We start from the raw sequence: 11,759 nt of genomic DNA on the forward strand, positions 1-11,759 counted from the left end.
AGTTGTTTCAGGGATGCCTGTCCACTGGTACAGGACTTGTCCTCCCCCATAGCTGGTGTCTCCAAGACTCTCTTGCTCTGGGCGGAGGAGGCAGCCCGATCACCTGCACTGTGGTTGGAGGAGGCATAGGGCTGGTCCTCAATTTCCTCAGCAATAGAGGTCTCAGAATCCTCTTTCTGATTCTTATCCAAGTCCTGAGATAGAGGTATATGTTATCAAAAGGTCTGACATCTGTATGGGGCATCCTTAAGAGCACATTGATTGTGATTATTTTACACAATGAGAGACAATAGAGACCATACCAGTTTAAGGACGGATGACAGCCTGTGAACCAGAGGCTTGAGAACCAGAGGCTTGAGAACCAGCTTGCCTCTTCCCATGGTAGGCTCCTTGTTACAGGAAGGTGACACAGCCTGGTCATCATTACCACGGCTGGAGGGGGCAGCGCGGAGAGCTTGGACCTCCTTTTTCTTCTTTTGCTCCTTGATATCATCAGCAACGGATAACTGAGACTCCTCTCTACGCTCTTCATCACAATCCTAGGGAAGAAACATCACATGACAGAGCCATAGTAAACATAGTGGCTACTCTCTGATTCACATCTCTACTTGTCACCAATACTTACAATATAACAAGGGACTTGAGACACTATAGATGAACTAATCAATTATTATTATCCATATTATCCTCAATCCAGAGTAACTCTCACCAGTTGTTTCAGGGATGCCTGTCCACTGGTACAGGACTTGTCCTCCCTCATAGCTGGTGTCTCCAAGACTCTCTTGCTCTGGGCGGAGGAGGCAGCCTGATCACCTGCACTGTGGTTGGAGGAGGCATAGGGCTGGTCCTCAATTTCCTCAGCAATAGAGGTCTCAGAATCCTCTTTCTGATTCTTATCCAAGTCCTGAGATAGAGGTATATGTTATCAAAAGGTCTGACATCTGTATGGGGCATCCTTAAGAGCACATTGATTGTGATTATTTTACACAATGAGAGACAATAGAGACCATACCAGTTTAAGGACGGATGACAGCCTGTGAACCAGAGGCTTGAGAACCAGAGGCTTGAGAACCAGAGGCTTGAGAACCAGCTTGCCTCTTCCCATGGTAGGCTCCTTGTTACAGGAAGGTGACACAGCCTGGTCATCATTACCACGGCTGGAGGGGGCAGCACAGACAGCTTGGACCTCCTTTTTCTTCTCTTTAGTGTTTTTCTTTTTCTTGTTTGGCTCTGGAATGAAGAAGTAGTGTTTTAAAAAGACATATGCTGTATTTGTGCAATTGTATTTTTTTTGTTATGACATTTTAGCCCTTAGTTGTTGACATACCTCATCGACAAATGTGCCAAAACAAAGTTCATACTGCATTGTATAAAACAGCTAAGTTGTGTATTTGAATGCACACCAACATCTTAGAGAAGCTTTACCTTCATCAAGTGGGAGATCCTCCACCGTCTCAAAATCTGAAAGCACTTCAAAAAGACAATGTGCTACATTAGAGCATTTGTTTCTTAAAAGGTGTACATCAATTACCACAGTTAAAATGAAGGGGAACACATTTTGTTCTAGCTACCTTCATGACTGGGCAAACTTAGGACATCGCTAAGTGTGTGGTCGCATCTGGTCTCAGACTAAAAGGATAGAAAGGAATAGATCACGTGTATCAGGAACAGACAAAGAGCACAATAACTTTTCTGTTAAACTGTATTCAGTCAAAGAAGGCTCTTCACAGTCCTATTCACCCTGTCAATCATCACACAGTAGACTCTCTTTGTCCAACAATACACACCCTGCACAGCTGTTATTGGACTGAGTTCTTACACTATCAACCTGTGATAGATACTGATGACAGAAGCTAGATACATTCCTGAATTACCTCCTCAGTAGGAGGAGTTTAAAAAGAGTGCATGGCACAATAGTAAGGGTCTGAATATAGCTGACTTTGAGCCACACAATATTAAATATTTAGCTAAATAAAGGTTGAAGATAGAATATGACACAGGAGAGTTAGCACTCACATTGTTAACTTTTTTGGTTGATTTCTTCTTTCTCTTAGTTTTCTTTGCTTTATTTGGCTTATCCTGTGAAGATAGAGACAACTTTGATCAAACTTCAAATTTGACTGTATTTGAGTATGAGTGACTATATTTTTGATTTAGTGGATGAATTCAATCCTAAAAGATATTTGGGACTTTATAATACCAAGCTTCTTCAATGTGACCTCTGCCTAAAATAGATCAATCTTTATCTTCAAATTCAGGTCAAATGTTAAAGAAAATACTAATCATCTTACCATATTGCTGATTTTCACGAACTAAACCTGTCTACATGGTGGTCCAAGTACTGACGCGATTTTACATCACAATGCAACTCTAGGCTAATTATGACATCACTAGGTCATAAGGGTTCATTTTGAATTCAACATTTGGTCTTTAATTTGGGTTACATTTACATTGTATTTTTATACATTGTTGTTTTTTTTGTATTTTATTTGTATAGCACTTTTCTCTTACCCCGCCCCCATAGACACTATATATTGTAAATATTCATTCATATTTATATCTTACCTTATTTTATATCTATGCTTCTTGACGTTTTTTGCACTACTTTTAATTATTATTATTATTTTTATTATTATTATGTTGCCTGTTTGCACCAACAACCACAGCAAATTCCTTGTATGTGAAAACCTACGTGGCGAATAAAGTCATTTTCTGATTCTGATTCTGATTCTGATCCTGATCCAACCTGTGATCATTATGAATGTTATTTTTCGAGTATTGTTTGCTTTTATTCAATGCTTTCTACTTTCACACCATGAACGTCTGCTGTTTGCGTATTGAATGTGTAAATGTTGAGTGTAACTGTAGTGTAACTAGTGTAACTATAAGTGCGTATAACGTACGAAATAAGTAGTTCAATTGACCACAGATAGCTGACCTTTTCCTTCAAGCTTTAGCTTCTTGGTTGGAGTCTTGAGTGTCCCATCTGTCAGACCGTCTATCTGTCAAACCGAATCACTGAACAAACACATATATGTTCCTAAGAAATAATTAAACATCCAACCTATGGTTGATCTTTCTACACAGTCATACCTCTATGGCTCTGGTTACCCATGCCAAACTGTAAATGCAGCACCAGTAGCCTACAAATGATTTGTTAGTGTCAACTATGATCATTATGAATACTTTTTCGAGTATTGGGTGCTTTTATTCAATGTTTTTTTTACTTTCACACCATGAATATCTACTGTTTGCGTATTGAATGTATAAACATTGACCAGCGGACCTCTTTTTAATTCGATAGATACAATGCTTGAATATTCATGTCCTCGATACTCTCCAATCCCTCCTCCTCTTCCTCCGTTGCCTGTCGCTGTTCAATCACGTCATCATTCAGTGTTTACAATGGCGGCTATTTGCTAAATGACTGAAACATAATTTTACACCACCAAATACATAGTTAGCGAAAGCTCTTTTGCAATGTCCAACAGAACAGCGTACTTCTATGACCCGGACGTGGGGAACTTCCATTATGGTAAGGTTGAGTGCGAAGCGATATAGCAAAAATAGCTAGGGCGCTAGCTAGTTAGCTAGTCAATATCGCTATCTCTGCTAGCGTTGTTGATTGGATTTGTTTCATTTGTTCCATTGTTAGATGTGTTTAATTGTTTAAGTGTTGTAAATGATTGAATTCGCAACGAACGAATGACAACAAGCTTCGCAGTGCAGGAGAGAAGCTTAGCTACATCAATGATAACAGCAAGCTAGCTAACGTTAGTAACATTATATAACCTATCACTGTCTCAGTGGTCTAACGTTGCTTTTAGCTGTCGGTCCGTCAACGACTTGTTCAGTGGATCTGAGTCACTGGTGGCCAGACTGTTACCTTCTAAAGCTCTGTGGAGGGAAGCGGCATCGTTGTTTTACAATAGGAAACAATGGATAATTCAACGTCCATGGTATATATTTAAGTGGCAGAAGTAGTAGTATAAGTAGTAGTAGTATAAGAAGTTGTGTATATATATGTTTAAATGTGTAAGTCATGACTGATGAGAAGGATGCATAGCCAGCAAGTGATGAGGCCCGTTGTACGTAGCTGGACAGCCTCCTGCTCTATGGACAGATAAGATGCTCTATGGACAGATACGTGTCGGAGACTTTCTCATGTGTTGTAGTAACAATGACCCCGCCAAGACACCGTTTGAAATAAAGTCCTTCTTTCCCTCTCTGTTCCCTCGAGTTATACTACAAACCGAGCTAAGGGAGTTAGCTGGCTAACTTTAGCTCCAAGTTAGTGAGCTAGCTAGGGTTACGTTTAGGGTTAACGCTTAGTTATAGTTAACCCTTTACTTGCTATTAAATTACTTTACTTGCAAGATAAAAGTGTCGTACTTGATGTCCGTCAAAGAGGATAACCGTCCGATGAACCATCAGAGTGAATGAAAGAATTATTTTATCACAAACTGCGGGGTGATTTTTATTCCATACATGACAAAGTCCTCGACTATCTGTTCATAGCATAGGACTGAGGAGGATGCTCTCCCGCTAAAGATGGTGTTCATGTGCATATGTGATGCTGCACTAACTAGATGGCTCGCTACCTGTTCACAGAAGTTCAAAAGGTCCCTGTTTTTTTCTTCTGATATCAAGGTGCGGGTCACCCAATGAAGCCCCATCGTCTCTCTCTGACACACAGCCTTGTCCTGCACTATGGCCTCTACAAAAAAATGATGGTAATACCTCAGAGTTAGGCTAAGAAATGCATCAAATAAAATAAACCATTTGCCCCAATCATATGGTATTTTAAAAGCTTATTGATTATTCTGGTTTTCTAGGTTTTCAAACCATACAAAGCCTCCCAACATGACATGTGCCGATTTCACTCTGAAGATTACATTGACTTTCTGCAGAAGGTCAGTCCTAATAATATGCAGGGCTTCACAAAGAGTCTCAACACCTTCAATGTGGGAGATGACTGGTAAGTGTCTCTTCAAAGTTGGATGGGGGGCGCATTATAAATAAAATTAACATTAACATTAACATTAACTATATAACTACTGGTACACATCACATTGGAACAATTACCAACCTACCTCGAATGTAATTTGGTTCATGTCACACTTAAATATTCGCCAGAGTGGGTTCTTTAACAATGTCAAATGTGGATCTTGTAAAAAAAAAATGTGTACATTAGTAATATAGTATTGTCGAATGTAATATTGAGGTGGTGAATGATCGGTGCTGTGTGACTTATATGAAGGTAACACATGTGTCCTCTCTCAGCCCTGTATTCCCAGGCCTGTTTGAGTTCTGCTCCAGATATACAGGTGCTTCGCTACAGGGGGCAACACAGCTAAACCACAAGGTATGCTATGCACCGCTTGATTGATTGATTGATTGAAAACTTTATTAGAAGATTTGCAGAAGTAGGTACCGGTACATGAAAGTACATATTACATACAAGGTCAACTAACAGGATAAAAACCCAAGAAAGCCACTGGCTAATTTCAATTGGGGTCCTTGATTCTCAATTCATCGTTACATGTAAGACAGACAAAAAAAACTAATACTATCTACAAGATAATACAGACAAATAACTAGTACTATCTACAAGATAAACATACATCCATCATGGGAAGAACAATACAACAAAACATAAGGTATGTACAGCGGGTAGGACAGGTGGGGACATACACCACAGGTGGGGGCGGGGGACAAAACACAAAGTATGTACAGTGGGTAGTTCGGGTCTTTTAATCTGATTTTTGATTTAGAGGGTCCAGTTACGGATTGCAGCCTCCTGTAAATGTTTTTTGAGAGTGGTTTTGAAGGTGGTACACACTCACTCACTCACGTACGTACGTTAGAAGACTATTTGCGTTTTGCATCAGAACCCACACATGTTGTTACACAGTACAGTATGTTGCACCACAGTAAAGGTCATTGGCCTGTCTCAGTTTGTTATGGGGGAAAGAGCAAGCTAAGCATCTTTTCTGTCATGTCACGAATATGTTCTAAATGTATTCTGTTTGCTACCAGGATATATGCATCAAAGCCATTCATCATTCAGAGCTAGCAATATTGTTAACCAGACTTAATTTTATATCATGCTGACATGACATAAGTTCTTCTTTCTGATGGGTCTGAACCATGTCTTTCAGATATGTGACATTGCCATCAATTGGGCTGGAGGTCTGCATCATGCTAAGAAATTTGAGGTAAGAATTGTGTAACATACATCACGTTCATTGTAAACTCCATTGACTAAATGAACATGTCTTGCTGCCGTCCTGTTTGGTATCCTTATGTACTGTCTATGACAGATATAATGATTATGCTTTCTTTCCTGTTTTTAGGCCTCTGGATTTTGTTATGTGAACGACATTGTCATCAGTATACTGGAGCTGTTGAAGTAAGAGCATGGTTTCATTCTGTGCATTTCACCATTTCTAAAAGATACAGTACTTGCACATTATTCTTTGTTTATTGAGTTTAGTTTACAATGATCCCTTCCATGGAGCAATATTATAATTTCTGGTAGCCCAGCACACTCCCAGCACACGCATTTGTCAATTTGTTGGCTACAGCTTGCTTCCCTGTGTGATTGACGGGTAGTCCTAAGGATCAGTGACAAATATTGATGTTTTTCATGACTGTAGGTATCACCCACGCGTGCTGTACATTGACATTGACATTCACCATGGCGACGGGGTGCAGGAGGCCTTCTACTTGACTGATCGGGTCATGACTGTGTCGTTCCACAAGTACGGCAACTACTTCTTCCCTGGGACGGGTAAGACATGAGCGGCGGGTTCGGGACAGCCTTCTCTATCTTTCAGTCTGGTAAAACCACTGCTGCTAACCGTGTGACTTTGTGACAAAGTGGTGTATGTGTTTTTTTCCCCCCCTCCAGGTGACATGTATGAGGTGGGGGCTGAGAGCGGTCGGTACTACTGCCTAAACGTCCCCCTCAGGGATGGGATCGATGACCAGAGTGAGTGTGTCTCTGCTTCCTTCACTCAGGCAGGCTCTGCACCAAGCTAATGCAGTTAGACTCGGAGGCCAGGGAGGCGTCTCAGGGAAGTGCTATTATCAGATAGTGTGGGCTATCCGTTTAACTCTACACTATTAACAGCTCTCTGGCTAATGTAAAAATGTGTTGCGTAGTTCAAGGGTCTTAAAACATTCAGGATGCTGATATCCAGCCAAATCGCACATCATCACATCATCGACTAAATTATTAAATTGAATTAATTATTAATTATTATCAATCAATTTATATAGTAACTTTTTTATGTCCATATAACATATCAAAACATGTCAGATAAGGCACATTCAGTATGGTACAATTAAAAGACTTATAGATAGAAAAATACAACAACTAAGTATGAACTGATGATAATGGACTGCGACTGCGACCAATGCAATACAATTAATAGATGGGACAAAAGAAATTCAAGTCTTTAACAATGTCTCTCTCTGTTTTCATCAGGCTACAGACAACTCTTTCAGCCAGTCATCAAGCAAGTGGTGGACTTTTACCAGCCAACCTGTATCGTTCTTCAGGTGAGTGTTGGGAAACCACACTTGATCAGTAACATTATGGTATTGAGTGTTGTACTCACAGATGCACCTCCTCCCATTGACAGTGTGGGGCTGACTCTCTGGGCTGTGACAGACTAGGATGCTTCAACCTCAGCATACGAGGTCATGGGTAAGAGTCTTTCACAGAAGCCTATTTATGTCCATGTGTAAAGAAAGAAGAACTCACTGGAATATGCTCTTGTCTTTTGCATCATTTGCACCACCATACTGTAGCTATGCTTGATGAAGACCATTCATTAAACATTGCAATAACAAACGCTTGAGTATATTCCATTCTGGGGTGTTTTCTTTCTTTTCATTGCCTTGTTTTGTTCCGTGCACCTGTCAAAGACGTTTTTGATATGCATACACTACTGAACTGACACTACTAACTACACTTTGTTTGATGAATAGTACTGAACAGTGATAGAAATGTTGATGGATAATGGAAATGCTTGGTTTTAGAGTCCTCTTGCTCCCTAATATCAGGCTATATTGCCACTGGCTGGTTGTGTTCATAAAGAGCAAACTTGAGGGACTATGGAAAACAATCCTAATGCTTCTGATTTCTTCGCACTGGATCAGGATAATCTCTTTTGCAATAGATTGTTCCAATATCTGTGAATGAAGTAAATGTAATGAAGTAAATGGTGTGGGCCACAGGATCCATTTCATGGCAACCTCTGACTTTGTGTTTCTTTTCCCTGGTGAAGGGAGTGTGTGGAGTTTGTGAAGAGCTTCACGATCCCTCTGCTGGTGCTGGGTGGAGGGGGATACACGGTGCGCAACGTGGCCAGATGCTGGTGAGACTTCTTCCATTGTTTCATAGCAGTGAATGGGCTGCAGTGTGCAGGAGAGGTGGCATTTAAACTTAAATTCTCTGACGTAAAGGCTGGCTCCACTGCTCCTGATGCCAACCGCATGTCACTAATGGCAAAATCCTAAACCCAACTCAAAATATGTCAATAAACAGTTAACATGAAACTCAGTTAAGGGTGTTGAGCTGAAGTGGGCCACATGAACCCTTTTCAGACTACTGAGCCGAGCTGAGCTGTACTGTGATAGCCACCATAGCTGCTGTAACAGTGCTGGAAAGGACAACGTGCAAAGAAAATGTTCAAGCCAGCATGTAACACTCTATTATATGTCACCACTTAGAGGCTCTTAATATTGGGCTTCCTCCATTTCAGGACTTACGAGACCTCCCTCCTGGTTGACGAGCCTATTAGCGATGAGTTACCCTATAGTGGTGAGTATGTACGTATATATACTGTATATGTATAGTTACCCTATAGTGGTGAGTAAATGGATGTGCTTTTGTTCGATTATATTCATTACACTACACATTTTCTTAAGCTTATAGCTGGCATTAAAATATGGAAATCATGGCAAACAAAAACTAAATGATGCAGTTTGTTGCTAAAAGGTCTGTGAATCTCCTTTTCCACTTCCCACATCATGTTCCACTATTTCATCCTTTTCTTTTCCCTCTCCTTCCAGAGTACTTTGAGTATTTCGCTCCAGACTTCACGCTCCATCCAGACGTCAGCACCAGGATAGAGAACCAGAACTCCAGACAGGTTTGTTAGGGATACCGACACCACCTACTGTGTGCTCCTGTGATTGGGGCAGGGTTCAAACCCGAGTCTCCCATGTGGAAGACACAAGAACTTATCATTAGGCCAAGAGGACATCCGCAAGGTCTGGGGGAGGTTTCCAAATCACCTCTGCTACATTCCTTCAGATTCTCTAAACTACTTTTAGCATGAACTCAAAACTATAATTGACCAATCAGTGAACAGAATCCATTCCATGCATAGCAAATGTTTTACATGTTTTAGCTAGTCAGAGCTGTGAATTGTGTGGTGACATCAGTCCCTGGAGATTAACAAGCCACAAATTCACTAACGAATTGGCAAACAAACTACCGTAGTTGTTTTATTCAATCCGAATTCTGGCAATTGCAGGGATGATCTCTGTTCTCTGAGTTATATCCATAGAGAGCACACTCACTTAAATGAACTGATTATATGGAGAGCGATATGTACCGTAGGCAATGTACTTTTACCTTTTGTGATTTGAGGGTAAATCCAATGTTGGTGACACACTGCCACCTGCTGTGCCGGAGTGTTCACTTGGCTAGTCTCAACACAGCACAGAAGAGGTATTTATTGGCTCCAGTAGGTGGCATCATGCACATGAAAGCCATTTATAATCTATACATGTTGAAGAAGAAGAAGACCATGCGTTGATCCACTTGGCTGATGCTATCCCAGCTCTCCAGGAAGTCTTACCCTTGTTGACTACATGGTGCCCCCCTGCTGTCACAAATGCAATGAATGGGAAAGGCATGTGCCTTCTCTAGGGATATAACTCTGTTTCTGTTAGGTATTAAGTAAATAATACTCTAAATATTATTAAGTAAATAATAATCTAATTCCTCCTCTGTGTTTGTGTACAGTACCTGGAGCAGATCCGCCAAACGGTGTTTGAGAACTTGAAGATGCTGAACCACGCCCCCAGCGTCCAGATCCATGACGTTCCATCTGACATACTGAGCTACGAGCGCACAGACGAGGGAGACCCCGACGAGAGGGGCTCCGAGGACAACTATTCCAGGTCTCTCTCACACACATCTGTTCTGTTCTATCAAAGTTCTTATGGAGTAAATACTGAGTTTTCTTGTGATCAACTGTGAAAACAATACCACGTGTGATGTGACTATCATTGATGATCTTTTCTCCTTACAGGCCAGAGGCACCCAATGAATACTATGACGGTGACCATGACAACGACAAAGAGAGTGACGTGGAGATCTGAGAGCTCGGACCTTGTCAAACTCTCCTGTTAGATCGCTCATGATGGGACACAACGCCCCAGGCGTCTGCAGTCTCTGAATAGAGTGAGTCCCACTCTCCACCAAAACAATGATGGTTTCTTTAAAAAGACTGCACAGATCATGGACTTGATTGTACTCGGAGCCAGGAACTACCACCATCAATTCCTTCTTTTTCTTTTTACTTACCATGTATGTATATGTACGGTTTTATTATATTCCTAAATTTCGTTGTTTGGTACCTGTACTGTAGCAATGACAATAAAGTCCATTCATTCATGTAGAGGACACCAGCGCTGCCAAGCACTTCCTCACGACAAGGAGAGGGCAGCAAGCCAGGCCTGAATCCAACCAGATTACACAATCACGTACTGAGAAATGTGTGTAGTATGAACAGTTTTATTTGAAATGTCTGGGCCTTTTTTTATGAAAAGTAAGGGGGGTTGGGGGGGGAAGACTTCCCCAAGTCCTAATGTTGCCAGCTTAATGGTCCAAAAGGTGGTGACTTCCTGTGGTTAGAGGTTGCTAGGTGCTGTTTAGAAAGAGGGACCTGTGTCAGTCTTATGTTGCCAGTTTTTTGTTCACTTGACAGACTGGGGCTGCAGTTCATTCTAGAACGTTGTTCCCTCCCATCGTTCACTGATCTGATAGGACTGGGTAGGGATGAGCAACATAGTGAAACATCTAGGTGGAGCTTGAGCTTACAGGTGCCAAATTGACTCAGATCTGTGAAGGGAAGTGAATGAGACTAGATGGAAGGGAACAACTTCCTGGAATGAAGCACAGCCAGGTCCATCCTTCGGATATCCAGTAGAATGTTTTCAAACTTTTTTTCTATAAATAAAAGAAAAAACAAACCTGTCTGTGTTCCCTAACCTGAAGGTTCCCTTGCAAATTGACACATTCAAGAAAGTGCAAAGAAGTTCTGAGCGTTTGTCAAGGTCAAATAAACTTTATTACTCATTCACTCTGTTTCATATACACAATACACAGACTTCACAAACTTGTTCTGTGGCCAGGGTTTTAGACCGTGAGGTTGTGGCAAACTCGGTGCTGAGACAACCATTTACATTTCAGAACTACCATTGTCCAATAAATAGCTTATATATTAAAACCATTTCACCTTTGAAAACAAAAATACAATAAGACACACATTCTCACTTGAAGCAGTTGTCATAAAAACATTGCTTTCGTACAAGAACTTCAGAGGCCGTTAGGTCTGGACAATACAGAATTCATTCTCTATCCACTAGAACAGCAAACCACAGGGACAGCATTTGACAAAGTTATTTCCGAGAGCTCTTGCCAGATCCACAATTCAGATGAGATGTTGCTGTTG

The 11,759-nt window shown here is 41.1% G+C and overlaps 1 protein-coding gene across 2 annotated transcripts; it reads left to right on the plus strand.

Moving 5' to 3' along the window:
- The first annotated feature begins 3,414 nt into the window (after positions 1-3,414).
- hdac3 (histone deacetylase 3) lies at positions 3,415-11,260 on the plus strand. 2 transcript variants are annotated; one of them, XM_080525465.1, is made up of 15 exons: positions 3,415-3,535; positions 4,651-4,733; positions 4,836-4,978; positions 5,284-5,365; positions 6,162-6,218; positions 6,357-6,412; positions 6,660-6,793; positions 6,914-6,994; positions 7,493-7,566; positions 7,650-7,714; positions 8,298-8,387; positions 8,775-8,833; positions 9,085-9,164; positions 10,046-10,203; positions 10,335-11,260. In XM_080525465.1, the coding sequence occupies exons 1-15, from the start codon at positions 3,481-3,483 to the stop codon at positions 10,402-10,404; spliced, it is 1,287 nt and encodes a 428-aa protein (XP_080381591.1). In that variant the 5' UTR covers positions 3,415-3,480; the 3' UTR covers positions 10,405-11,260. The 2 variants fall into 2 exon arrangements, with proteins under 2 accessions (XP_080381591.1, XP_080381592.1); XM_080525466.1 differs by lacking the exon at positions 3,415-3,535 and adding an exon at positions 3,931-3,959.
- Positions 11,261-11,759: the final 499 nt, after the last annotated feature.

This window comes from Nansenia antarctica (genome assembly GCF_963989245.1).
Source record: "Nansenia antarctica genome assembly, chromosome: 3".
Classification (NCBI taxonomy): Eukaryota; Metazoa; Chordata; class Actinopteri; order Argentiniformes; family Microstomatidae; genus Nansenia; species Nansenia antarctica.